This window comes from Pleuronectes platessa, chromosome 13 (genome assembly GCF_947347685.1).
Source record: "Pleuronectes platessa chromosome 13, fPlePla1.1, whole genome shotgun sequence".
Classification (NCBI taxonomy): Eukaryota; Metazoa; Chordata; class Actinopteri; order Pleuronectiformes; family Pleuronectidae; genus Pleuronectes; species Pleuronectes platessa.
In genome coordinates, this window is record NC_070638.1 from 13,024,301 (window position 1) to 13,049,604 (window position 25,304).

Sequence of the window (25,304 nt, forward strand, 5' to 3'; positions counted from 1 at the left end):
TCCGTGTCTGCGTCGTGATTTGCACACCTTGGTCATGCAGCGTGTATATCTGATCACCTATAATCTAAACGCATTCACAGCATCCTCCTGTTCTCTCTGTTATAGCAGGATGTGAAGTTTAGTGTGTGCGATGGATGGATGGAGGGAGGCAGTGCTCCTGCAGGCTGCGGACACACAGCAGCAGGGGCTGGGCTGGAGGAGGAGGAGGAGGAGGAGGAGGAGCGGCACTGAGTCAGTGAGACACGGAGGAGGACGGAGGAGGAGACGGTCGCAGGCAGGCAGCAGCAGCAGCACGGAGCGACACCATCGTGACAGCACGGACAACCGCCCCGGGACACCGTCTTCATCCCATGTGTGTGTAGACCCAGGTGAGCACTGGTCAGGGATCAGCTCGGTGGTGTTGTTGTTGAGGGGGAGCCGCTGCTGTCAGCCCGAACCCCGCCCGCCCTGCTCGGCTAACTAGCGGGTGATGGCTCTCCAGTCCCCGGCCTGGCTAGCTCCCACCCGACTCAAATTAGGCAGCTTGCTCCGCGCTCCGTCGGTAACTAGCCGTGTGTCTGTCTCCTCTCTAATCCGCTCGTCTAGCGCAGCAGCCATGTAAAGCTAACAAGTAGCCTAAGCTTCTTACAGCGTTGGACTTGTGGATCGGTGCCAGTGTGATTAGCTAACCATCCCTCATGCTAGCCGAGCAGCGCTGCGGTGCCCGGGTCGCTCGCCTCCGGGCTCCATATCAAACCGCTGTATTGTTGGTTTCACGTGTAATTGTTGAGCCTCTCCATTCATACACATGCAACCTGTCATGGCAGACATTCAACCGGACCGGTGTCTCCTCTGCAGACCCGACACGAGCCGCTGTTTCCACTCTACAACCTGTGTTGCCTCAGTCAGTGTCTGTGATCATCGTTGTTAAAGTTGAAGGGGATCAGAGGCTAACACACACACTGCCCCGCTCTTATTGGGATGTGATCGTGTGACCAGGTGGAGCTGGACTCTCTCTCCTCCTCAGGCTCAGAACATCTGTCCCACATTACAGATGTGTTTGAGCTGGTGTGGCCTGAGGGGATCATGCGAACAACAGGGTGTGTTAGGAGGGAACAGGCTGCACTGCTCACCTGGGTACATCTCGAGGCTTTGTGAGGCTGAGATTGCATCTGGATTTCTTTGGATCGGTGGCTCGGGGGGGTAGGGTGTGCCGTGCACTAACCAGAAGGTCTGTGGTTCAGTTCCTCCAGTCTGCATGCCTAAGTGTCCTTGGGCAAGACACTGAGCCCCAAATTGTCCCTGACGGTTGCACTGTCGGATGCCTTATTCACTTGCAAAGTTTGCCTGCTGGACTCGGCATTATAGCTGAAATAATCACAATATCAACTTTATGTTCCGGTATTAAATATATCTAAATCCATCCATCATCAGCTTATCCTTTGAGGAGTCCCAGGGAGCTGGAGTCAGTCCCATCTGACATAGGGCAAGAGGCTTGTTCACCCTGGAGGGGTTGCCAGTGTAGCACAGGACCAACTTACAGGAACAAACAACATTCACACTCAGAGTATCCACTTTACATATAAACATCTAAACTTGATTTTGATTCTGAAATCACAATTGTATGAGAATCCAGCTTATATTCAAACTGTTGTTGCACTGCTATGTGTTATACACATGACCTCTACATATTCAGGTTTATCTAATTAGATAAAAAAGTAAAACATGATATTTTCCCGTTATGATTCAGCAGAAAGTCAGTAGCAGGGATATTGAATGATTGTTCCTTCACATTCTCTCTTTCTGAACTCATCCAGACTGAATCTGTTCTGATGCCGATTCTGTATTTTTGTCTGTTGCTGTTTCCCTGCTGGCAGCCCGTCGTCACCATGACAGCGGAGGAAACCATCAATGTGAAGGAGGTGGAGATCATCAAGGTGATCCTGGACTTTCTCAATGCCAGGAAACTGCACATCAGCATGCTGGCCCTGGAGAAGGAGAGCGGCGTCATCAACGGGCTCTACTCGGACGACATGCTCTTCCTCAGGTAGTCGCGCTCGCCCTGCGGCCTGACCCTGGTCGTGTCAGGTTGCGTTTTCCAAATAAAGCTTCGTACTATGTCACGGGAACAACCGGGCATCTGTTAGAGTCGCAGGTTCAGTGTTTCCGTACTGGAGATAGTGTAACACAGCACCCATGCATTAGATGTGAGTGCCGCCGTGAAAGTCAGCCAGCAGTGTGTCAGTCAGTTAAACTCAGCCTGAGTATTAAATACAGTTTCTATTTCAAGTGTGAAGTGTCTGTGAATATTAATGGTGTTCGGATTCTATTTTTCTCTTCCCGATACGCATCACGATACCCGGACTTTCCCATTCGATTCCAGTGCATTCAAACATAACCGATTTTAAGAGCTGTACGCTACTAACCTTTTGTGAAAGTAATGATTGCTCTCAGATCCATACATAGCTTTGCATACTCATTGATGTATCAGAGGCATTTTCTAATGCTGGTATCAATATCAAAACACCCAGAGCTAAGAGGCTGCTTCATCTTGTCCTTGCACACATTTCTTAAAAATATAAGTTTCAATGTGTTTCAATCAAAACATGATTTAAATGTTCACATATGAGGACACTGTTCCACTTGTGCATTAAAATATGAATTGTTTTGGTTTCAGGCAACTGGTGCTTGATGGGCAGTGGGATGAGGTCTTGCAGTTCATTCAGCCTTTGGAGTGCATGGACAAGTTTGACAGAAAAAGGTGCGTTCACCGCCTGAATCACTTTCAGTGGGTTGAAATACTTTTTTTTGTGAGATTTAGCAACTCTTACAGAAACTGTATGTTGTATATTTTTAAGGTTTCGCTACATCATCCTGAAGCAGAAGTTTCTGGAGGCTCTGTGTGTGAATAATGCCATGTCAGCAGAGGATGAACCGCAGCATGTAAGTCCAAACCCTGTACTCTAGTCTCCTCAGTCCTGAATCTACAGCTTGTTAAATAGTCTGTTTAACGGCACTGCTGTGTCTTCCCACTGAATGTCAATGGTTGTCATGGCAGTAAACCAGAAGGCTCAGTCACAAAGAGAACACAAGCAAACTGCGTTTTTAATTACAGCAGCAAGTTCTCATAACACATTTTTACAATCTCTCTGTTAATAAAGGAAAGTGAAGGCAGGTTGTGGGTCTTTGTTTTGTTTTGTACACAACTGTGACCACTGGCTAAATCTGTTAAATAATACGACGCAATTCACTGTCTGTGTTTCAGAGAATAAGCCGGTTTGAGGAACATCTGTTCTTCTGTGATTCTTCCAGTTATAATCTCCTCAAAATGATAATGAGAGACGGCTCTAGAGAAACTCTAATTCTTTGTAAATCCTTATCGGTAATAATTTGCCTGACACATCAACAAATGTGACAAACACATATACACACAAATGCTGAGACACTGTCTTCTCCAGTCATATTGTGAAATGAGGCCACCCCTGGGCCTGTTGTCACATGGCGCAGCTCTGCTTGCTGCTTGTGACACTGCCTGAGCTATCGTGTCCTATTAACTGGATTAGATCAGACTTCTCATGGCATCTGTGGACATTGTGTTAGTGTGCGTTCTCATTGTGTGACTACAGGTGTGTATCCTGTGTTGTGATATGGCGGTGCTTGTGTGTTGGCTGTGCATTTTCAGGATGGTTGAGGGTAAAATAAAAAAAACAACAGCAAAACCTCCTCCTGTGCGTGTTAGCACCGAAGATGGTTTTGGGTTTTTTCAGGCCTTGCTGACAGCTCTTTCTAAATTACCATGTTTTTCTATCTCTGCTGTTCGGGGGAGGGGGGGGGGGGGGAGGGGGGGGGACTTCTAGTCTGAAACGTATTTCATGTTTTTCAGTTGGAGTTCACCATGCAGGAAGCAGTCAAGTGTCTCCATGTCCTGGAGGAGTTCTGTCCTTCTAAAGACGACTACAGCAAACTGTGTCTGCTCCTCACGCTGCCTCGTCTCACCAACCATGCTGAGTTCAAGGCAAGAATTTAAATATATTAGACTGCACTTGAAATAATATAAGGTGTGCTTTTATACTTGAGTTTTTGCACTGTTGTCGTGTACCCATGCAAGTTAAAATAAATTCAATGCCATAACCAACAATCTTTGGTTATAGGGCTGCTTCCGGTATCGCTATTGCATGTTGTTTTGACACCTGATTTCTCTGCTTGGGTCCTTCAGGATTGGAACCCCAGCACGGCCAGGGTGCATTGTTTTGAGGAGGCCTGCACCATGGTGGCAGAGTTCATCCCAGCGGACAGGAAGCTGAGCGAGGCTGGATTCAAAGCCAGCAGGGATCGACTCTTCCAGCTGCTTCTCAAAGGCGTCCTCTATGAGTGCTGTGTGGAGTTCTGCCAGGTTCGAGCGACCAAATCTAAACATAAATACTGTGTATAGGATTCATGTTAAAGTGCATAGTAGCTTTAAATTCAGTGTGTTATGCCTCTGTGGTTAAGTTGCAGTTATTGTTTGTGTGCAGAGCAAGGCCACGGGTGAAGCGATCACAGAGGGCGAGGTCCTGCTCGGCGTTGACATGCTGTGTGGTAACGGCTGTGACGATCTGGACCTGTCCATGCTCTCCTGGATGCAGAACCTCTCCCACAGCGTCTTCTCCTGCGCCTTCGAACAGAAGCAGCTCAACATCCACGTGGACCGCTTGGCCAAGCCTGCAAAGACCGGCTACGCCGACCTCCTCACCCCGCTCATCAGCAAACTGTCTCCATACGCCTCCTCCCCGCTCCGCCGCCCCCAGTCCGCAGACACCTACATGTCACGTTCCCTGAATCCGGCGTTGGACGGCTTGTCCTACGGGCTGTCCGGCCAGGATAAGAGAGCCAGCGGTGGGGAGACAGTCCCGGGGAAAGGGGTCTCTCCCATGTCCCACTCGTTTGCCAACTTCCACTATCCTGGAGCAGGAGGGCAGAGCCTCAGCAGGAGTCTCATGATGGAGAGCTCCGACTGTCACAGCATTTTTGAGGAATCCCCTGAAACGTAAGAGCTCAGATTGGGAGTTGAACCTGTTCAATTCTCGTGTACAGGCAAGTTCTCAGGAAGCATAAACACTTCGGTCTGATAGATAACCTGTTGATTTTCTCAGATCGAGAACAGACACGCCTGTGGATAAGATGATGAGCTCAGGCGGCGCACAGAGCCTGCGTCCTGACTCGGCTCCGGGCGAGGACGCGCCACCTGCCGACTCTGCTGACAGGAGCGAGGTAAATATTGTCGACCTTTGCTTTTCAACTTGTCAGACCTGTTGCATTTCACACTGTGCTTCCCTTGATGGGTGTTGCCTACAGTGAAAGTCTAAATATAAACCGTGACTTATTATTTTTTTTAGTAGGATGCATCTGATTCATCCTCCTCCGACACGTCTGTATCACAGCTCAGTCATTTTAAAAGCTGACACATCTGCGCAGACACGTGTGCTGGCTCAGGGCATCACAGCCCTTTGATGATCCCTGGATGTGAAATTAAAATTTTGTGAGAAGTTGCTCTTGTGTTTACACCAGTTCAACATGTTCCACCCCTTCACAAGTATCTAAAACCCGTCCGCATATGATAAATATGGAAGTAAAGTACACACATGTGATATGTCTATTTTTAGATTCAGTGTGATTTATACTTTCCAGGGATACAATTATCTCACTTGTATGAGTGCGACTCACTGGTATTACTGGGCATAAACTAGCCCTGGTGGATTTGATCCCAGGTCAGTAAGTCACTGGGAGCTTAACAACGCATATGAGTCATGACGTTCCTTGTGTTGCCTGTAAATACAGTGTAACACGGTGTTTGTGCGTCCGTCTCCCGATTTCTATTCTGAGCTCCTTGTGCATCTCACTGTGAAGTTTCAGGGCTTTGATCTGCCTGTTACCACGGAGACACATAAAGAGGCCACAAACTTTTTGGAGGCCTCTGTGACTGGCACACCCCTTCCCTCTGTCTTGTGGTTTTCCTCTGCACTCAATCCCCCTTTTTCCTCCAACTCTGGCCCACTGCCAGTCTCCCTCCCCCTTCCTAGACCTGGATCCGTTCCCATCCGATAGTCAGCACAGGAAGCAGAGGACAGAGAGGGGATGTGGCCCGTCCTCAGCTCTCTGTCTCACCCTCCTTCCTCTTTGAGAACCTGAACTGACTGAAACAGTCTCAATGCTGATGTTTATAGAGTTAGGAGGAGTTGGCAAAGGACTTAACTCTTTGCTGTGTGTGTGTATTTTACTTATTGTGAGTGTCATTTGTGTGACCATTCATAAATGTTAAAACTCTGCATGTGTACAAGGTGATTCCCCCCAGTAGATTAAATTCATGAATGACCAGTAAGACGGTGCAGGGGCAAAATTAGAAAACAAAGTCGTCCATTTGCTCTGTTCATGAGTCATCATTAAAGGTCTTTGTGTTCATTCCTCAGCTGCGTGAGTCCACAGAGAAGTACGAGGAGTATTATCGCCAGCGTCTTCGAGTGCAGCAGCATCTGGAGCAGAAGCAGCAGCAGAGGCAGCTGTACCAGCAGATGCTGCTGGAGGGCGGCGTCCAGCAAGAGCCGCCGCCCAGCGACATGCAGCACAGCCTCACAGAGAAGTTCCTCAACAGGTACACACAGCGTGATGTTTTCTGAAGGTCCCCAATAGAGCAGAGTGCTAAAAAGTGTGCATACTGTATATATACCTATCAAGTCATTAAGCAAACTTCCTGTCAGAGCAGCTCTGGTGCAGATTGAAATCAACCTGCTATTTACTGTATAGCTTTAATATCATCACACAATAGAGGAGCAGCTGCACGACAAGAACAAGTAGACATGTTAAGTCTATGATAATTATGTGTCCCATGTGGTTTTTCCCTGCCTCACACACACCTTCCCCCCCAAAAACACGCCTACAGCCCACACCTCACCATCTGTGGTGATGAGCTACATTACATCATCTCCTGTGTGTTAACATTACACACAGGATTCATTCCAAAACAATGTCTAAACATCTGCCATCACAATTTAGTTTTCTTTCAAACCACAGAAGTTCATTGACAACAACAGCACGACTAAAATCATGTGGAGAATAGTCGCACATATATGTTTTTGCGTCTCTCCGCAGGACAAAGGCCCTTTTGAGTTGTCCCCCGGGACTCGCTCCCAGTCCTCCCTCACCCCTACCTCTCCTCTGTGTACCCGCTGCATTATTCACAAGGGGCTGCTGTGCATAATGACATCATTACTTCTAGATTTATTTTGTCCTTTGCTTTATGCACTTCTAATTAGATTTAACTTGCCTGTCAAATCTAGCAATATAGTAACAGTCTGTACCAAGAAATGAAATGTGCACATTTCTGCAAAAAATCTAAAAAGGTTATTGTTATTTGGATATAAGTCTTATTTTTTTGTCTAAAAAGGAAAATCAATAATGATTTGCATGAGAAAAGTTTAATAAATAAAATATTCCAATTTATATTGACCACATTTTTACCAGTAACAAGATATAACACTGGTTCGCAAATGACCCCAGCAAAGGAACAAGATTTACATTCAGAATCCCATAATTTCCGAATCTTATAAAATGACAGTTTTAGTTTTTTCATCCCTTTCCACCCTCACCAAGGAACTTATGTTTTCACACCTAGCAAAATTATGCAAAAACAACAAAGTTATTTATAGTCAAGAGCTGCATGACTGTCAGAACTATTCATTGTATTAATGCAAAACCCAAACTCAATCCAGTTTTTTCGACTCATTAAGGATGTTCTGTTTGATACCGGACAATTTGATACATTTTAGAATATTTTACTTATTTATAGTTGGGTGTTTTTTGCCGTTTGAAGCTACACCTGAAGGCATGCCCTCTGGAAAAAGAAAGGAAGAAGGGAAAGAGAGAACATGGGTGTTTATAGAGACAGAGAATATGAATGTTCATGTGCATATATTTGTATGAACCTCTCAGGTCCATCCAGAAGTTGGAGGAGCTGAACGTGGGGATGGAGAATTTAGGGGAGGAGGTGAAGTCTTTGGCCCAGCAGTGTAACGGCAACGGGAACACATCTGCTTCTGAAGACAATAACAATCCTCCATCCGTGACCCCCGAGCAGAGCCTCATCCAGGGGGGAGTGGTGCAGAGCAGCACCCCACAGCGACCCGTGGGGGGGCGCCCAGTACCCCCTCCAGACGAGTCCCCTGTCGTGTCTCAGAGGTAAATGTTCTTTGATTGCTTGCACAGACTTTATGTCAGATCAGGAGCTGTTGAATTAGACTATAACATGTTTTCTGTCTGTCGGCAGTGAGAAGAAACAGGCTGGAGATCAACAAGGAGAGTCTCCAGACTCCATGACCCGGAGTAAAGAGGTAAGGATGCGAAGGAAAGCATCTTAACATAACGGATTACATGTTCAAACAATTCTGTCGGACCCGCTGAAGTTATACCATAGCGAGCTGTGCTCTACGACATATTGAACCTGAAATGTCCATAAGCTATATTATTTACACAGTTCAGTCATACACTGTCTTTCACATAAATATTTTTAGTTCCTGTATTTGCAAGTTTTTAGCTTCTCAGAGGAGCTCTGATTCCAGTTTAGTAGTTTATTGTAGCTACAGGGCTTGAAGCAGAGCACAGATAAATCAATGACATTATTCACATACATACATACATATCAACAAAACCATTCATGTTTAAAAGAATGATAAACGACACCAAATGTAGGCATTCAAATCTTTGAAGAAGGTTGAATGTGAGATAAATATCTTAGGTGTTATAGTGTGTAGTGTGTTAACTCTTATGTAAATTAAGTTTAAGTATTGCACTAGGTTCAAGAGAAAAATCTATTGCACCTTGCCCTAGGCCCCCTATACCTTTGACCTGAGGGGAGGAGGATGAATGTGTTATGAGGGGGATGGTCTTCCCTCTCTAAACTGATCTAATGTCTCTTATGACCTGACAATGAAAGATATCATAAAGATATGACACAGGGACAAAGTTAATGTCGACCACTCCTCAATTTGTTCTACATAGCGTGAGTCGATGCAGTGTAATTCTAATTTGACTAAGCAGATTATAACGGTTTGATCTGAATGGCGGTGATGTCACGCCGGCATCAGTAGAGAACAGGACGAGAAGCTCAGAGAAGATTATGGTGCTACTTACATGAAATCTTTGTTGATGTGTTTTTCATATGTGGGTTTTCATTTTCAGGGTGACAAGTCCAAAAACCTGTTTGTCCCCGTGCACACGCTGGAGGACACTCAGGCCATTCGTGCCGTTGCCTTTCATCCGTCTGGATCCCTGTATGCTGCTGGATCCAACTCCAAGACTCTACGTGTGTGCGCCTATCCAGAGACGCTGGACCCAAGGTATGGAAACGATCGGCATTCACTCCCAGGTCAAATCATTCTGCTGTAGGCAGGTTTTTATTTTCCTCAGATCTTCTTCTTCTTTAGTTTGGCAGTCTAGACGCTGAGGCTACACCTTTATGAAGCTCATTGAACTTCCAGGCGTTATCTCCTAAATTGCCTTGAACGTTTGTGTTCCTATAGTTTTTTACATCTTGGGAACAACAGAGATTTGTTTTTCAGTTTTTTTGCAACACTAGCAGGACAGTGGTTTCAGAAACGTTGGTTACCGGATAGCAAATACATACATATACCTGCTAACAGTGGTCTGACAGAATATGATTGTTAATACAGTGTGTCCTCTTCCTGTAGAACCATGACCTCATTTGGCAATCAAGGGCTTCCTACTTCTTAAGGTGTTATACAATATTGATGTCTCCCCTACTCTCTTCCTGTCCACAGCAGTTCAAGTCCAATAAAGCAACCAGTTGTCCGCTTCAAGAGGAACAAACACCACAAGGGCTCCATCTACTGTGTGGCCTGGAGCCGCTGTGGGCAGCTGCTGGCGACAGGCTCCAACGACAAATATGTCAAAGTTCTACCTTTCAGCGCGGAGACATGCAACGCCACAGGTGAGCGGACCTCACATGAGCACAGCAGCACAGTCGACTGCTGCTGCCAGTGTTGTCATTTGTGTTGGTGTCTCTCTCTGTGTCCCAGGCCCAGACCTGGAGTTCAGCATGCACGACGGCACCATCAGAGACCTGGCCTTCATGGAGGGTCCTGAGAGCGGAGGGGCCATCCTGATCAGCGCCGGAGCAGGAGACTGTAACATCTACACAACCGACTGTCAGCGGGGACAGGGACTTCACGCCCTCAGTGGACACACAGGTACAGTGTTCATTCCTCCAAGTGTCGAAACATGAAGAGTCAAAGGCTGCAGCCAGACGAATAAGTATAATTTTAAAACGGCGATCTATAACCAGACAAGAGCTTTTACTCAGTGTTCCTTCATTCTAATGCACCTGAAAAAAACACAGATCACATTCACCTTTCATTCACGTACTCTGGGCCTGTGGAGACACGTAAACAGGAATCAGCTTCTACTCTGCAATTGGTTGTTTAGTTGATGAAAGTGCTACAAACAAGAAACAGCAATGGTGAAAAGTAAGAGCAGGGATTTCTATTCTTGGACCAATCACAAGATGGAACTGTTAAAACGGCATTTCAAACTTCTTTGATTCAGTTGCACAAAACAATCCAGAGTAGTGTGGACTCCAGGTGTAAACACAGAGACAGCGATGTGTTTTAAAACAGAAACGTGTCAGTGGGGATGGAGCCAAAGATTGACTTGTCTCCTGTCTCTGCTGTGTTGCTGTCCAGGTCACATTCTGTCTCTGTACACGTGGGGGGGCTGGATGATTGCCTCGGGCTCCCAAGACAAGACGGTGCGTTTCTGGGACATCAGGGTGCCCAGCTGTGTCCGAGTAGTGGGAACTGCTTTCCATGGCTCAGGTATGACCCATGTCCTTCCTGTCAGTCATCTTCACCTCCCATGTATCTCTACCCTGACCCCCCCCCCCCTTTTTTTTTCTTCCACACTTCACAGGCAGTCCTGTTGCCTCGGTGGCAGTAGATCCGACTGCCCGTCTCCTGGCGACAGGACAGGAAGACAGCGCATGCATGCTGTATGACATCAGAGGGGGACGCATAGTGCAGGTGTACCGGCCGCACACCAGTGACGTCCGATCCGTTAGGTTTTCCCCCGGAGCACACTACCTGCTCACTGGTTCCTACGACACAAAGGTCATAGTCAGCAACCTCCAAGGTATGTTTACCGTCCACGCAGACAACCAGACCTCAGCTGGGAGATGAGTTTAGTTCGGTTCTCTCACAGTTCTGTTTGAGACTCTGGTTACTAACTACTAACAAGGGTTATGGATTTTTAGATCAAGTCCTCTGTTATTTTATTGCTTATTTTATACTGCAAAATCAATAAATACCACAATGTAGATAATTTTCTGGGAATTAAGCTAAGAAACACTTAATATATAAAATAATAAGAAATTATATTATCGATTCATTATTGTAATTAATTTAAATACAGTAGCTATATCAGTTGTTTGAATTGGACCAATAGGACTCCACCAACCTGCAATGTCTTAAGGAAAAACTGGGAAGTGGTTTTGTCTCGAGCATTTGTGTCATATCTGTTGTGTAATCCTGTAACTGCCTGACTGAGCTGTGTTTCTTGTGTTTCAAGGTGACCTGACCAAACCGCTGCCTCAGACCGTGGTGGGAGAGCACGGTGACAAGGTGATCCAGTGCCGGTGGCACCCGGAAGACCTGTCCTTCGTCTCATCCTCTGCCGACCGCACCGTCACACTCTGGACACACAACCCTTAACACACACAGATACACACATATGAGCAGTTCCCGTTATCTGAAATACACACATTCCCCCAAAACAACACTGCTCCTCCTGCACTATCAACATGGTCTCATCCTTTCAGCACACTTGACAATTAAAGCCTGGAAACACTCTCTCACACACGCACATACACATACGCGCACACACACACAAAGAAAACCAAATGGATACAAACCTGCCACATCAGAAGCACATGTTGCATGTTCTCTTTTGTTTTTACATATCACACGTTTTATTTATCCCACCGATTGAGGGTTGAAACTGCAGGGTCACTCTTTATTCACCCCTCCCACCTCCTTACTCCGTACGCACACCCGTCACTTGCTGCAAGCCCTTTTCACTGAGGAGTCGTTGAGGTTTCAGGACAGAGTGCTTTGTTCATGATGGTGCCTTCCTTCAGTTCTCAGTATCCATAACAAAAACTGTTTGAAATAACAGTTTGGGTCATTTTTCAAGATCAAATTTTTTGTCATCGAGAGAAATGCTACATTCCTTCTTTTGCATATCATTTCATGACAGCTGGTGTCATGCTGCTATATTGTCCGGGGGGAAAAAAGAGTTGAATTTATGATGTAAATTTACAGTGGATCAGTCGTGAGCTTTTCTTATCAGGAGGCTGAATGTGTGGACGTCAAACGGTCTGCCAGTGAGTCTGCTGCAGCTTCCCTGTGGGATGTACGGAAGTCTAACGTTACTGTTTCCACCTCATTACTACAACTCAAAATGTGTGAATTCACTTTTTCATTTTTAAACCTGTGTTTTTGCGCTGAAGGTGTTTGACAGTGTTTCGCTTGCAATGGGAAGATCGCTGTGTCGGCATTAAAAGGGAAATGCAAAGTGTAAGTTTTGGTTGAGCGACATAGAATTCAGTTTAGGATCTATCCAATGTATTTAAAGCTTTGGTTTGTCTACTGCAGGATGATGTAACAACAGTAGGTGGCAGTGTTTGACCGTACAAAGGCGCTAACCATAGGCACAATGTAATCTTAATGGAAGCACGGGTGTTTGGATATTTATTCCGAACCAGTATTTTGGGGGAAATCAATGTATTATTTTCTTGTATTTTACATTCGCACTTTTAACATGGATTTATTTTATCTACAAATATTCATATTTAAGTTTTTATGTTAATGTATAGCATACAATATATTGTTTTAACAAATGAAGCTAACGTACATAGATGTATTTATTTCAGTTGTGTTTATGTATGTACAGTTATTAGTATGTTTTGGAAATGCTAGTGGCTCTTGTATTAAGCCGTTCTTATTCTTGTTTTTAAAAGTGACTTAAATTAATTCATGCTAACTCAAGTCTGACTGCTGGTACGTTCAATAAAGTGTCTTTTACACAAGCTGTTGAGTGTGTTGTTGAAAAAGAAGAGTTTGTGAAAAGATGTATACAGGAATGAGGCTTTATTCATCCTCACTCAAAACATTTAGTACAAAAGTTCGGGCTGTACACGGGTTAAATTCATAGCTTGTTCAAATAGTTTTTGTTCATTTCCTGTCTGACCTCGGTAACTTTAAAACCAAGTCCTCACATACAAAACAAAAAACATGGATAGAGTGCTGTACCTCAGCGTTCACTCTGAGAATAACCACATGACTTTATAGTGGTGGGACGGCAGTTAGCAGAATCATAACGATCAGAAATAGTACAATAAATACAAACTGAAGTTGTGTATTGAAAAATACACGTGAAGTGAAATATGCAGGGGCACAGAATAAGGAAAAACATGGAATAAAAAACAACACGTGTCCCTGATACGATTGAGTTTGTTGCTGTTGTGGAGTTGTGCAAAACAAGTCCTCAGTGTTACTGTATTCTACATATAATGCTGACAGTGCTTTGTTTTGTCCAAATGGAGGAATACAAAGAGAGACACAGCTTTCTCCTGAACGACCACCCCACAATATCGTCCACTGCTACATGAGATTTACAGAAAAAAGCCTGTCTGTCCCTTTAGTGCTTAGTTGGAGGGGGGCCTGGCCTTGGCGCTCGGCCCAGAGGGCAGGGTGACGCGCTGCTCATCCATCCGTTTGGCCTGGGAGCGCATGATGAGGCTGAAGAAGTCCTCATCTGGTACGGTGGGCCCTCGGACCGGAGGGGGGGGAGGGGCACAGCGCTGGTCATCCAAACGGGACCCCTGGAAAGAGAGCGTAAAGGTTGGGATCTGATTAGAGAGAGGGCACATTGATTTTTCGGGGGGGGGGGGTCAAACTCTGATTATCGGGTTCCAGCAAGTACCTGGCACTTGACAAGCATGTTGAAGAAGTCGTCGTCAGCCTCAGCGTTGTCTGCGTTGGCCATCAAGTGGTTGAGCACGGCCTGGTTGCTGTTCTGATGGAGCCGGAGGCCGGGCAGGCTCCCCCCCGCTGCCGACGGCTCCTCTAACCGCCGGCCTTGTCCAACCGTGATGTTGGCAGACTCTGTCACAGCTGCAGAGGGAGAGAGGTTCAAAGAGGAGACAGATGAGGATGATATGTTTTATTTCAGAGTGAAGAAGTTCCTCTGGACGAATTGGGTGACTCACTTTTCCTGATGGTTCTTGGAGGCTGCTCCGGGTCGCCGGTTAACGACACCCTGCTGCCCTGATCCTGTATAGAGCAGCGCTGGTCATCCATGCGGTTGCTCTGGAAACGGCTCAGCAGGTCAAAGAAGCCCTCGTCTCCGAGCATGTCAGGACTCAGTCGCTAATGAGGAGGAGAAAAACCAACATGAAACAGAGCAGAACAGGCCTTGTGTGATGACTGCTGGCTGAGACTGGATGAGGCGCATGTGTGGTTATCAGCTGTGTTACCTTCTGAGGTCCCTGTGCAGACGTCTGACTGGTTTCCAGCGTGTTGCTGGTGTCCTGGAGGACCTTACTGGAGCCTCCGGCCTTGTACTTCTTCCCGCGGAGACGATTGACAAAGAACAGCTTGGCGGTGCTCTTAGCCAATGAGGGTTTGGGCGGTTTGGTCAGGATGTCGCTGTTCCACTTCTGATTCTTCACAAACACACAAACAGACGATTTACCACAATGATGAAGGAAACATTAGGAGGAGACAATAAGGAGAAATCTGGTTTGTGCTGAATAAAGCTGGAGACTTTTTGACTTACATTCATCTTGTCTGGAGTGAGTTTCATCAGCTCCAGGTTCTCCATGCTGTGTCTCCTGCTCATCCTGGGTTTCGCTCCTGAAACACAAGAAAACTCTTTAAAACCTGTTGTACAAACGACACATGTGACGTTATAACATCATATAGAAATGGAAGGTTTGTGAACAGTAGCTTTTATTTACCATGCTGGTTGTAGTCTATATCTTTATTCTCTGAGAAGGTGGAGTTATTTGTGCTATAGCTCAGACCCAGAACCATCTGGAGGTCGGACACATTCATACGGGCCGTCAGCTCCCCGCTCCTGTCTCCAGTCTGGAAAGAAAAAAAGGTTAGACTTACAACTGTACAATACCTGAACATGATTTGGAAGATTTTAAAACATTTTATTCATGAACCTCTTTGCAGATCTCCAGGTGCTTCTCAGCAAAGTGCATGGCCTGATCATGGTTCCCCAGTGCAGTGTGAGCATTTCCTAAACTCCAGCAAGCACGGCCTTCCCCAATCCTGCAGCAAAACATGTTTAAGTCCATGTGCAGGGGCTTACTAAAAACATTCTGACCCTTACAGTGAATATGTGTGTGTACCTGTCGTTGAGGTCCTGGGCTATGATGAGGTGTTTGAGGTGGTAGTCTATGGCTCTCTCGTAGTCCTGGAGAAGGGTGTAGGTGTTGCCCAAACTGTAGCAGGCCTGGGCCTCCACAGCTCGATCTTTCAACTGCCTGGCCAGCTGCAGTGTCCTCCTGACAAACACACACACACAAGCTGGGTCAACACACTGCAGAGAGGCCTCAGTCAGCACCTGCATCGGACGCCCACTTGTGTGGGGACAACACACAATGTCACACACAGGAAAGTGACCCTGTTTTTTTTTTTTAGATTATTCTTCAGTTATAACAGTTAGCATGATTCAAGATACTTGTGCAAGAAGAAAAAGAAAGTAAAGCTTAATTTATGCTTAGTGATGTAACACACCTAACCCAATATTGATATCTTGGTGACAGTTATGTACAAAGAGAGAACAATTATGAGGTGGAGTGTTTGGTCAGTGAACCGCCTTCTACACTGCTGACTTGGATACGACAGATAAAATATGAGCACAGAAACTAAATGTAAACTAATAACAGTGCACAACTTTAGTCAGTCAATCAGTCTAATCTACCCTATCAGTTTAGATACTTGTTTATCAATTTATCCTGCCACCCTATCGGAAAAATGTACTTTACCACATCAAAGCCTGTCCAGTGGACTTTGTGGTGTCTATGTCCTGTTGTACTTTTCAAACACAGAAAAGTTTAAAAAAAGATCCATGTGTGACTTACTTGTAATTTTCGGCTGCCACGTCAAATTCTCCCAGAAAGATGTAGGCGTTCCCCAGGTTGCAGTAAGCGCGTCTCTCTGCTGAGCGGTCACCAAACTCCTTCGCTATGAGCAAGCGCTGAAATAGAATCATAATTTATTGTTTCTCTCAATTAAGCAACTGTAAATAGAAACATAACTTCTACTTCAAACACACACATTTGTTTGGACTGAAAAAATCCCTGCACCTGTTCATGAGAAGCCACAGCTTTGCGAAAGTTTCCCAACAAATAGTGTGTGTTGCCGAGGTTCCCATACGTCCGACCCTGGGCGGCCCGGTCTCCAAGCTCCTTCACTATCGCCAAGTTGGCCCTGAAAATCCACCAGCACTCAGGTCAGACAGAAACTAGCGCTCTACAATAAATATTTGATATAATAGGTATGATAGCAGGCATTGTATCATTAACATGTACTGTATAAAAAAAGATTACAGATTAAAAACTCTCTCACACACACTGAGCGACCTACTCGTAGAACTCAGCTGCCTGCTTCAGTGCCGTCATCACCTCCTCTGGGAATTCTCCAGGCTCAGCTCCGCTCCAGCAGATACTTTTGCCTTTGGCGTGGTAAACGTTCCCAAAGTTATACAGAGCTCGCGCCTGACCCACCTGACACACCCCCGGGAAAAAACAGTCGGCTTTACAAGGTCAATATTTGCCAAACCTTCTCATACACTACTGAATATTCCACTCTTTAGATTATCACTTGAGGGCCTGAACACTCTACTGCCTCACCTTGTCGCTCATGTCTCTGGCTATGTCCAAGTGCCTCTGACAGCAAACTACAGCCTCATCAAACCGCCCCAGCACCTTTAATGTGTTGCCAAGGTTACCACTGGCTTTGGCTTCCCCGAGCAGGTCCCCGATGGTTCTATACAACGACATATCATGTTAGTAATACAATAATGCTCTGTTCGCAGAGATAGGAGCGCTGCTGTATGTCTAACCTGGTCAGGGTGAGGTCATGCCGGTGGAACTCCAGGGCTTTGGCGTAGTCGTGCAGGTGGAAGTAGGCATTGCCCAGTTGGCTGTAGATGGCGCTGAGCACCTGCAGGTCCTCTGTGCCCACCTGGATGGCAGCCTCGAAGAAGGAGACCCCCGCTCTGTAGTCGCCCACCTTACAGAGCCGCTCACCCTCCAGCGCCAGCTCCAGGCAGGAGACCTCCATCCTACAGACAACAGAAGCAGAGTCTGGTTTGAACTGGTGGAGAAAAATATTAAATGAGGGGCTCAAATGTGTCAAGAGTCCAAATATAGTAATGAAGCCAAAGTTGAAGAAGCTGTGGAGAAACAGATCCTCTGTGGCTGTGACGAGCGGCCAACTGACCGGACCTCTTTCTAAGCAAAGGCTTTCAACCGGGGAATATTCTTTAGCTACTTCCTTCCACATACAGAGAACAATGGCTCCAGCTAGAGTTTCTTTGTTATGGTAGATCTCACATCCTTTTGACATGCCTCAAAATAAAGTGGGTTCTTTTTACAGTCACATGAGGCAAAGAACAGAAGGACACATTTGATCATTACTCTGTTTATTAGCCTTGAATTAGTGATAGAAATAGTTTAAATGTTTTGTGTTGCTTAGGAGTTGTATATGTTTCAGCCCATTGATGACCAGCTGCAGTTGGGACAGGATATTTCTTCAGTCTTCATAACACAGATGAATATTTACAGATGGTCTGGCAGTTCAGATTTGTGAGTTGGTTCTCAAAAGTCAATCTTTTTATTATAAGAAACTAGAATGGCACTTAACAGAGTTCATTCCTGGATAGGCAATAAAAATGTAATGGGTTCTTCCCTGACCAATATCACATCCTTCCACCACATTTCATGGAACACCCTTCAGCAAACAAACCAACCCATGAACAAACTGGTGTAAAAATAACCTCCTTGGCGGAGGTGACAATCTGATTATCCTAGCAGTAGGACAATATGGCTAAACTCAATGCTCTCTACTCCTAACAATGAGATTACTAAAAAAAGCCGGTTGTTTTTTTACTTCTAAAAACAAATCTGGATTTAAGAAGATAATGGCAGCAAATGGCCTCATATAGTTAAACAATGTGAAAGCAAAGGACATGATTTATAACACAATTAGAAGTGCTTCCTCCGAGTCGGCTGAAAGACCACTAATTTTCAGTCTCAGGCATCTCTAGCTCAAATGAAAGGGAGTGTCAGACGCTGCTTATCTGTAGCTTTAGCAGCATATCTGTGCAGAGCAAAAACAGAGTCTGCCAAAGCTTGTTTTTCAGGAAGCTGTATTGTTGGAAGGAGATCAGCTTCACACAAAGTTTCAGTTTGTTTATCTCCAGATTTCCTACAGTACCCAACCCAAGGCTTTGTCTGAAACATATCAAAAAGGGACCCACAAACACAACGAGGAAAAGCTTACAGTACTACCAATGTGCCATTAAAAGGACACGAAAACACCAAAGAAATTAGCTCAGCTCTAATTATAAAACAAAGGCAAAAATGGTCTCCTGAATAGTTGATTAAATAAAAATATCCTTTGTTTACTATCACGTTAGCAACATATAATTTAAAACTACACCCGTGGCAAACACCAGCCTACCTGCTTCTTGTCTAACAACAACAACAAGAGCACATGCTACAGCTGAGAGGAGTCTACAAACTCACAGACTGCTGCTCCTTTTCTTTCTCTGGCACATGGACAGATTAGCTCAACAAAACATCGAAGCCTATATGAAAAGAAGATCTTGTTTGTGGTTCATTTAGGTCTAAAAAAATTACCTTCTTTTCTTGTGACAGCAAATCCATCTGACGTCACAGAGATATTTTCGCATTGCACGTCGGAAAGCCCTCAATGAGACGTGTGATGTAGTCATAGTATTAACTTCCTATGCATGGCAGCTGGGAAACTGTTCGATCAGCAGTTTCTCAGTTAATCTGCTTAACTCACTATCAGGTTCTTTTCTGACCTGGTCACCTGAGCTTACTGCTGTGGAGTGTGCACCCGACAGATTAAAACGCTGCTAAGGAGATTTATTCGAGGTTTCAGACACAGGCGGACTTTGTAGTAATGTGTATAATGGAATCAATAAAATGGGGGCAATGATCCAGCATCTATTCGGACAAAAAAGAAAACAAACATCCTCCCAGCTTGCAGACACCTGCTCCATTCAAATGAAGTGGACACACATGTGGCGAAAAACAAAGCTGGCCGTGATGAATTTTTCAGAGCTCATTAAATATTGAAGCTGGAGTCTTTTTGTGTTTAGCAGGTCACACCTGCTGCTGGAGCTCTGAATATATGAGGACAGCTGGTCAATGCCTTTTCAATTTTTTAGTCAACAAACTCACAGCGGGCACTATGACAAGAAACTCCCACTCCACAATTTGTATATCCACACAATACCATCAACAAGGCAACATCCTCAGTTACTTGACACTGATGCATCTTATGTACGTAACAAGCATTAATATAGTCACAATTACAAAGAGCTTTTCTTCTCTTTACCATCAACTAAAACATCCCTTCTGAAAGTAATGAGGAGGGAAACATTAAAGGCTGTATCAAGTCACAGTTTCTACTCTACAACTACAGCTGAGTTGAGAGAGGAGATTCCTACCTGTAGCGGACATGAAGGGACTGCTCCTCAGCTTGCGTGCTAACCACTGAGCAACTGGTATCCATTGAAGTGCATAATATGAGGGAAAATCCCAGTTTTGTTCCTGAAAAAATCGTGGCGTTTAAGACAAGAGCCCGACGGGAAAGAAAAATAAAATCTTTGGTTGAAGGGGAGTTAGGAGGAGGCGATCCAAATAAAAAAAATCACCCAACGTGATGAAGTACGCTACAGTCCCTCTGCCGATGAACGCTTAGAGGCAACAGTAACCCCATGAGTGTCAGACAGAGCTGCAGAGTCCAGAGTGTCAGTCCAGCCCGGCTGCTTTCGTGCACTGAGTGTTTTGCGTCACTGCACCTCAATCTCTCGTCAGCGGCCCTCTGCAAAGAGAACACAAGATGCTGTATGTGAAGCCTCATTCTGGCCACACAGTGCCATGGCAACCCCAACCAAACAGTAGCGGGCACAGCGTGGAGGAGGCGCACAGGCAGGGAGCGAAAGAGCAGGAGCGAGAATGGATGGTGGGGGGGGGGTCAACACAGGCAAGCTGTCAATCAAAGACAGTGACTCAATTCATCCAGGATTGGAGACGTGCGTACATGCTCCAAAGTTGCAGCAAGGTGAGAGAGCTAGGTTCGCTACAGCAAGCAGAGAGTCCAAATGATTAATGGAGAAAGATGTCCCTAAATCAAAAGAGAGGCACAGAAACAGACCACTCACGAGGACAAACTTATAAATGACTGTGATTGTGACTTCCACCAAAGGAAAGGACAGTGATAAGCAGGCTTCATGGATTCAGATAAACTGCACCAAGTAAAGACCAGAGCCAACCATGACCTCATTTATCCATGAGGTCATACAAGCCGCACCCATTTGTCCCCCAACTTTAACACATCACACCCTCCCCTCCACACAGACACACAAAGGAAAATCACCAAGCATTAATTATATTTCTCTGCTAAATAGCAACTAAAAGACAACACAGACATAAAACAAGCAGTGTGCATATTTAAAAACCTTTCAGAGGCTATCTTTCATTTCTCTGATAATTCCAGTTTACTATGTCTTGAGAAACTTTTTACGATTTTAAATGTGAGCATTTTAAATGACATCATCGTGTTCTCTTTACACCAAAATGTCCAGACCTACACTAGAGTCACTCATTGGTGACCTCTTCCTACTGCCTTACCTTATTTTCTTAACAAATAACTATGATTAACTAAATAACAATGTGAACATGTGATGTTCATGAAAAGTAATTGGATGTAATGCTTATGAATTAGACACTGAAGACAAGCAACTCAGGTTTGAGAGTCCAAGAGTATAACATTTGTTAAACTATAAAAAAACACCCCAAATTATTAACTAAGGATTATCAGTAGCTATGTCAGTATATTAACAGATAGTTACTAAAAGAATGAATCTAGTTCTGGCCAGAAAGTTGAAGCGATGCCGACGTGGTACTTTTTACCTGGTATTATTAGCTCAGCACTGAGCTCATTCTGCAAGAGGAGCCCAATCTTAAAAACAACGACGTCTAAAAATAGCAACAGAAAACTGTTGGGCCAACAGACGACACCTCCACCGGAGGTGTCGTCAGTTTTTCCTCAGCATTAACTGAGGTTAAAGGTCAAAGCTGATACTGCTGTTTCTCTCACAGTGAGTGGATATCTGTGCATGAGAATCAAAAGATAACTTTGCTGTTGATTCAGCACATTTCTACCATAATCCACAAATTTAAACTAAACAGGCTCTACCAGGTTAGGCCTCCTAAATTAAGTAGTTGGGATTAAACAACTAATCTCAAAAGAAAAGATGTAGCCTTGCATGAACATGAACAGTTAAGTGCATGTTGCAGCATTTTCCACCACTGTTTGCCAATTGGGTGTGTTTCCCAGAGACCTGCCCTGCTCACAGAGTTTGTAAAATGGAGAAATGATGTGTGCTTACATGCACATAAGAAAATAGTTCTTTGACATGACAGCACCAGGGGAGGTAATCACTTAACTGAGTCACATGCAGGACATGATTTCAACCTGGACACACAGCAGATGTGATCTATTTATTTGTGCTTACAGCCCACTGATGCACTGAACTGCCTCTGACCTCAAGATCTAAAAATGGAAATGCCACTATACTACAACACCATAAGCCAGCAAAACCGTGGACCAAAACAACAGAAAGAAACAACTGAAATGAGTAATGGAATACTGACCGGTAGTTCTTCCTCACAGGAAGAGGAACTCTGGATAGCCTGGGAGGAGAAGTGTGGTGACAAATGAATAACATCATACAGAAAATGATCAGGTGTTGCAGTTGTAGTAAAGACATATGTACAGCTGCCAGTTTATTATTAGGTACACCAACCTAAAACCCAGTATAGATAATAAAATAGGTGTGCCTTTTAAATATAGGGTTTGATAATAAAACAACATCAATAATTATCATCAATAGTAATATTTAAAAAAGTTGACATATACCGTTTTAATGCATATGCATAATGTGCAAGTACAATTAATTGATCTGCCTCAGGATTATGAATCGTTTGTTGCTTATCGAGTCATTTTATGTTCATAGAACCTTCACTCAGAGGCAACAATTAGTCTTTAAAATGAATATAAATAATAATGTGACATTTATCAATATCAACTAAATAACAGGGTGATGTCTTGATATAATATTTAGGCACATTCCAGCCCTTGCTATTACAGCAAAGAGGTATAAGAAACTTCTCTTATTACTTTGAATCAGCAGCTTTCTAAGGTTTAAACAATGAAGCACTTATTGAAATACTATTGTATTGGACTGCACTAGTTCTAATACACATTAACTGTACATGTCACATACTAAAGGTTCATGTGTGAGTGTGATGTCTGATGTGTAAACTACATAACATTGGTGCATTTAAATACTATTAAAGACAAATATTTTCCTAAATGAAGTACACACAAACTACTAATATATTACTGTGTACAACACATGTGATTGTTACACATGTCATTTGGGCATGGTTAGTAGCACCATTGACTTCTCTGTCACCATCAGCTCCATTCAAACACATACTCTACTACAGTGTTGAGAGAGGACGCAGGACTCCGTGGAGGAATGTAAACATCCGACTTTCCGAATGAACTGTCAGAGGTTCCGCGAGTGAAGTAAATATGAGAGGAGCCATTTCTCTAGCTACAGTATCAGCACCAGCTACAGGTTAGCTAGTTAGCATGCTAGCCGCTGGACTTACGTTAGTCGATCCAGTTCGAACAATGGGGGACTTCTCCTCTGTTTTTGGTCTTCACTGTTTCAAAAGAATAAAAAACATGGGTCCGTTTAAAAAATTTAAAAAACGCCCGTAATTCATAGACGATGACATTAATATCCACCTACGGCTACATTCTCTTTTTAACTTGAACCAGAGTTACTTCATACTTCTCTGGGAAAGAAGTAAAACCTTACTGCTGAACTAGCGTATGTGTTTTTCGAGGAGCAGCCAATCAGAGGGGGACATTCAAAGATAGCCACGCCCCGAGGCACAGCGATTGGACCAACAGATTTGAATAGAAAAGAGATGACGTAGGGTAAAATTGTATCTGATAGAGTTGAGAGCACCTCTCTCTCTCTCTCTCTCTCTCTCTCTCTCTCTCTCTCTCTCTCTATAAACACAAAGTTTGCCATTCTCTGTCATCATCAGATCTGTTTATTAATGAGCTCTAATACACAGATTCTAAGGCATTTTACAACAAACAGTTCAGACCATGACCAACCAGCTGTTTCCAGAGCAATTTACCTGAGCACTTGACTTAAGATAAGATTTTCCTTTATCAGTCTCAATACCGAGAAATGGGCCTTGTCACATCAGCGAAGGGAAAGGTGACGATAGAAACATCTGTTAATATAATAAATAAGTAAACACAACAGTCTAACAACGGGGATCTTTAAAAAAATAGATAATTATAATATATAAATAAAATATACAATAAGATAGATAGATATATAGATAGATAGATAGATAGATAGATAGAGAGAGAGAGAGATAGAGAGATAGATAGATAGATAGATAGATAGATAGATAGATAGATAGATAGATAGATAGACAGACAGACAGAAGGTGGGAGGGACAGATGGATACTTAAATTGTCTTTGTATGTAAAAACACAAACAAATTGTAATAGAAACCAGGGATTTGTTGATGTTATAGATTTGTGCAGTAGTGAGGCCTCAACTGGTCTGTGCAGGAAGTCAACCTGAGAAGCTAAACTTGAACGAGGACATCCAAAGGGGGACAGAGAGACAGCTCACCTTCAAAGTAAAAGTTCAGGAGGCCGGAGTTTTGATTTGATTAAGGAGTAATGAGTGACCCTTTCTCCTTGTGCTAGTTGATGGGAACAATATGTCATTTATTTGATCACCAGACGGTGATAAACTAGAAGGTTTTGCGTGAATTTTCAGAATTATATTAAATTAAATGAGTCCCACACTGTGATTCTTGTAAGGTGTCAGAAGCCAAGGTTGAAAACTACTGGATTATTCTGTAAAATGGGTTTTTAAAGCACGTTGAATCATCCGGCAGTGTGGCCTAGGTGGTAGAGTGTTCGTTCTCCAACAGGAAGGTTGGCTTGGTTCGATCCCCACTCTTCCCGATCCGCATGCCAAAGGGTCCTTTGCAAGATACTGAACCCTTAAAATTGGCAGTATTAAAAATAAAAATGAAATTAATTAATTATATTAAATTTATCCTGAAGTACGCAGATCGCTTCTACGCAGGAAGTGCGCAATTAGCTTCTGCGCAGGAGGTAAATAAATGAAAAAAAATTGTATATTTAAAAAAAATCAGGTTTGAATATAAAATATGGACGTTTTTTATTTCTCTAATTATTTCTATTTTGGGCATCGTTTAAAATATATAATTTCTATAAATAAAGTACTGAGGTGTTTCACTGTCATCTGTTGGGAGTTCCTCAATCGTTGCCTAGCAACCAGTCTCCGCCTGTATGGCTGCCGCAGCGGCTGCAGAAGCGCAGCGCTGCCGCGAGGATTCATTATTAATGATGCATCAGAAACTAAACCTGTCCGAGGAACAGACCATATGTCGAGAGAGACACGGAACCATCGAGTCAACATGACGTGTGACAGGAGCGCGACTGTGGAGCCGATCAACTGTAAACTGTGAAAGCTGAAGGAGTCACAACCCGAGTAAGTCACCATCACTACAACCTGCACGAAATATGACAGCTTCATCGAGGCTGGAAATGAAACACAGATCTGAAGTATCGAAAGGGATTGGGGATTGCACGTGTTAGGTTTTCAGTGCAGTAGCTTGGAGCCTGGAGCAGTTAAGTACAATTTTGAGGTACTTACTTATACTTATACTTTTACTTCACTACAATTGTAACTCTACATTTATTTGACAGATAGAGCTAATATATTACTTACATATTTTCCAGGCAAAACATATCTTTTTATATATAAGATGCTTAAACAACCCAATAGCATTGAAATACTGCAGGTTA

The 25,304-nt window shown here is 44.0% G+C and overlaps 2 protein-coding genes across 6 annotated transcripts; one reads left to right on the forward strand and one right to left on the reverse strand.

Annotated features, from left to right (window-relative positions):
- Window positions 1-231: 231 nt before the first annotated feature.
- wdr47a (WD repeat domain 47a) lies at window positions 232-13,108 on the forward strand. Its single transcript, XM_053437210.1, has 17 exons — window positions 232-368; window positions 1,857-2,026; window positions 2,657-2,740; window positions 2,838-2,922; window positions 3,863-3,994; window positions 4,196-4,372; window positions 4,494-5,005; window positions 5,112-5,229; window positions 6,426-6,607; window positions 7,945-8,190; window positions 8,279-8,342; window positions 9,190-9,347; window positions 9,789-9,958; window positions 10,047-10,217; window positions 10,710-10,841; window positions 10,936-11,154; window positions 11,590-13,108. Exons 2-17 carry the CDS (start codon window positions 1,869-1,871, stop codon window positions 11,730-11,732), a joined length of 2,751 nt encoding a protein of 916 aa, XP_053293185.1. The 5' UTR covers window positions 232-368; window positions 1,857-1,868; the 3' UTR covers window positions 11,733-13,108.
- Window positions 13,109-13,154: 46 nt separating this feature from the next.
- gpsm2 (G protein signaling modulator 2) lies at window positions 13,155-23,267 on the reverse strand. 5 transcript variants are annotated; one of them, XM_053437207.1, is made up of 17 exons: window positions 23,039-23,267; window positions 22,013-22,051; window positions 20,008-20,177; window positions 19,801-19,903; window positions 17,161-17,382; window positions 16,949-17,084; window positions 16,683-16,822; window positions 16,403-16,526; window positions 16,178-16,293; window positions 15,443-15,598; window positions 15,254-15,362; window positions 15,041-15,170; window positions 14,860-14,936; window positions 14,558-14,746; window positions 14,291-14,450; window positions 14,005-14,195; window positions 13,155-13,903 (listed from the first exon to the last, which is right to left on the reverse strand). In XM_053437207.1, the coding sequence occupies exons 4-17, from the start codon at window positions 19,863-19,865 to the stop codon at window positions 13,727-13,729; spliced, it is 1,992 nt and encodes a 663-aa protein (XP_053293182.1). In that variant the 5' UTR covers window positions 19,866-19,903; window positions 20,008-20,177; window positions 22,013-22,051; window positions 23,039-23,267; the 3' UTR covers window positions 13,155-13,726. The 5 variants fall into 5 exon arrangements, with proteins under 5 accessions (XP_053293182.1, XP_053293181.1, XP_053293183.1 ...); XM_053437206.1 differs by having other exon boundaries at window positions 19,801-20,177; XM_053437208.1 differs by lacking the exons at window positions 19,801-19,903; window positions 20,008-20,177.
- Between the last annotated feature and the right edge of the window lie 2,037 nt (window positions 23,268-25,304).

Bases quoted from the DNA above. Each gene is read 5' to 3' on its own strand.
- gpsm2 (XM_053437205.1), bottom strand. From the start codon at position 17,666: ATGTCAAAAGGATGTGAGATCTACCATAACAAAGAAACTCTAGCTGGA. The intron at 14,937-15,040 runs GTAAATAAAAGC...CTTGTGTTTCAG, and splicing joins TATAGACTACAACCAGCATG to GAGCGAAACCCAGGATGAGC. The intron at 14,196-14,290 runs GTGAGTCACCCA...CTCCCTCTGCAG, and splicing joins TCCAAGAACCATCAGGAAAA to CTGTGACAGAGTCTGCCAAC.
- wdr47a (XM_053437210.1), top strand. From the start codon at position 1,869: ATGACAGCGGAGGAAACCATCAATGTGAAGGAGGTGGAGATCATCAAG. The intron at 4,373-4,493 runs GTTCGAGCGACC...GTTTGTGTGCAG, and splicing joins GCTGTGTGGAGTTCTGCCAG to AGCAAGGCCACGGGTGAAGC. The intron at 10,842-10,935 runs GTATGACCCATG...CACACTTCACAG, and splicing joins AACTGCTTTCCATGGCTCAG to GCAGTCCTGTTGCCTCGGTG.